This window comes from Solanum lycopersicum, chromosome 1 (assembly GCF_036512215.1).
Source record: "Solanum lycopersicum chromosome 1, SLM_r2.1".
In the NCBI taxonomy this organism is placed as follows: Eukaryota; Viridiplantae; Streptophyta; class Magnoliopsida; order Solanales; family Solanaceae; genus Solanum; species Solanum lycopersicum.
The window spans coordinates 44,904,551-44,907,328 of record NC_090800.1 but is presented as its reverse complement, the minus strand read 5'-3'; the positions used below and the strand labels follow the sequence as shown (position 1 = coordinate 44,907,328).

Here is a 2,778-nt window from a genome sequence, read left to right as displayed (position 1 = left end):
GCGGCACGAATTTGAAACAAAATGGATATTTTCCTAAATACTTCCTGTAGCCTCCTAAAGATAAGTTACGGATGTCTCCGCACCGATCTGCAGGACTCTACTAGACGTTAGCTCTGTAAAAGTGAGACCGTTGAACCTAGGGCTCTGATACCAACTGCCAAGCTCGAATAAAAGAGATTATCCTCGTCGGTGTGTGACTATAAGCAGCCTGCCACAATACCGGGGGAACACCCCGCATGGATAAGGTAACAGTCTTGGCAGCAATCCAAGACCACATGATATGGGGATAACTAGTCCATGCCCAAAATCACATCAAAATCAATCATATCTAGCATAATAAGATCAGCTCTAGTATCATAACCCTGGATAGTCACTAAGCAAGATCGCAATACTTGATCCATTACCAAGAACTCACCTATCGGGGTCGAAACATGAACCGGCTCTGCCAAAGACTCGGACCTCATACCCAATCGGGGAGCAAAATAAATAGATACATACGAGAATGTGGACCCTGGATCAAATAATACTGTAGCAGGATGATGGCACAAGAAGAGCATACCTGAGATGACATCGTCAGATGCCTCAGCCACCGCCCTTGTCGGGGTAACGTAGAAATGGCCCTGAGCACCTCTACCTGGTGCACCTGGTCTACCACCTGACCTGCCTCCCCGAGCTCCGCCCCTGGTACCCTGTCGACTCTCTCGACGGTCCTGAATCTGACCACCTCCTCTAGCCGAAGAAGACACGGCTGAAACTGGTTTAGAAGTAGGTGGAGCTGGTACAATCACCCCCCGACCTCGCCGGGGGCATTCTCTAGACCAATGGTCAAGAGCACCACAATCATAACACCCCAAAGTTGAACGCCCTGTAGTAACCCGACCGCGGCATGAAGGAAAAGAATCTGATCCCCTTGAATTCTGGCCTGTACTAGGACCACTCTGCTGATATTGACCTCCCTCAGAAACAGGTAATGCCGCCTGAACAGGCCGACTGGTCTGACCCTGCTGGAACCTCTGACGTGGCCTATCATATGAGTCCCTCCCCCTAGTCTGCGACTCGCTATAGCTGCCCTGGTAGCGTGCCCTCTTATCGCTGCCCCCTTGGGCCTCACGATGAATATGCTCCATGGATCGGGCATGATCATCCACATCAAGAAAAGAACGGCCAGCTGAAACCATATGCTCTATGTCAACCCTCAAACGGTATCGCAACCCACGTACAAAACAACGAACTCTCTCTCCCTCTGTGGGCAGGATCATAGTAGCATGGCGAGACAACTCATGGAACCTCGCCTCATACTCTGAAACGGTCATAGATACCTGCTCCAATCTAGAGAACTGATCACGAAGCCTGTCTCTGACGCTCCGTGGCATGAATCGGGCCATGAAAGCCTCTGAGAACTCACTATAAGATATAGGAGGAGATCCAACTGGCCTAGACTCTCGATACGTGCGACACCACTGCCTGGCTGGCCCACGGAACTGATGAGCGGTAAAGTCAGCTCCTCTCGACTCCAAAAGGCCTAATGACTGTAACTGCTCCTGGCAAGTGAGCTGGAACTCGTGAGCGTCCTCTCCAATCGCCCCTGAGAATATAGGCGGTGCCAACCTCTGAAATACCCCAAGCATCTTATGATCCCGTAGTGGCATCTCTCTAACCTCTAAGTCAGGTGGGGCGGCCACATGAACTGGTGGCGGCTGATCTTGCAGCACTGGTGCTGGTGCTGCTGGTGCTGGTGCCTGTCGCATATACCCAATAGTATGGTTCGATTAGATATATCAGATTCTAGACGCGTCTTGGCTTATATGGGAGTTCAGTCTTCTTTGTATGATAGGATCCGTGGTTGTAAATTTGAGGATAAGGCCCTGGGGTCCCTTAGAGATCGAGTGTTAGCGGGTAATGGTGATCAGGCTACCTTAGATCATGATGGAGTGTTGAGACTCGCTGGTCGCATTTGTGTCCCGAGAGTTGGAGATTTGATACAGTTTATACTTTCGGAGGCTCATGAGTCTAGATATTCTATCCATCCGGGTACAGCGAAGATGTATCGTGATTTGAGACAACATTACTGGTGGAGTGGCATGAGACGAGATATTGCTGACTTTGTTTCTCGTTGCTTGTGCTGCCAGCAGGTAAAGGCTGAGCATTTGAGGCCTGGTGGTGAATTTCAGGGATTACCCATTCCGGAGTGGAAGTGGGATCGCATTACTATGGATTTTGTGGCTGGTCTACCGAGGACTTCTAGAGGATTTGATAGTATGTTTGTGCATGAAGGTGATTTCTTGGCCATTTTAGGTCCGAATCAAGTGATTCAAGAGCCTATATTGTGGGGTTTTTCGTGAGGATCGTCGTGGTGTGGTTGGTTTTGGCTGTTGGAGCTTCATTTTTGGTAAAATCTTGTAAGTAGCTGCTGCCATAGTTGCTGATTTTTAGCTTAGAATTTGGGTTCTTTTGTTGCATGTTCATGTTGGGACTGTTTTGAGTCCTGAATTGTGCTCCATTCTGGTATACAAGTTTCAAGAGTTATTTAGGACTTTTATTTGGGGTTAATTCGGGATTTCTCAACGCGGATCCCACTTTTTCCATTTTGACCGTGAAATTGACCCGTCTCCGTTTCTTGCGATTTTAGTGTTTAAATGACTGTAATAACTTTGAGACTCTATTTCTAATAGTGTATCAATGTTTCGTGGCCTTTTAGAAAGTAAAAGATCCGGGGAGTAAATTTTGTAGCGCGCGTGATCTGCGTTCAGGTAGGCTATGGTTTCTCTTCTTAGATTG

At 48.2% G+C, this 2,778-nt stretch overlaps 1 protein-coding gene across 1 annotated transcript; it reads right to left on the bottom strand.

The window, feature by feature from the left end:
• Nucleotides 1-290: 290 nt before the first annotated feature.
• LOC138342147 (uncharacterized) lies at nt 291-1,748 on the bottom strand. The gene has a single exon (XM_069294343.1). The coding sequence runs from the start codon at nt 1,746-1,748 to the stop codon at nt 291-293; it is 1,458 nt and encodes a 485-aa protein (XP_069150444.1).
• Nucleotides 1,749-2,778: the final 1,030 nt, after the last annotated feature.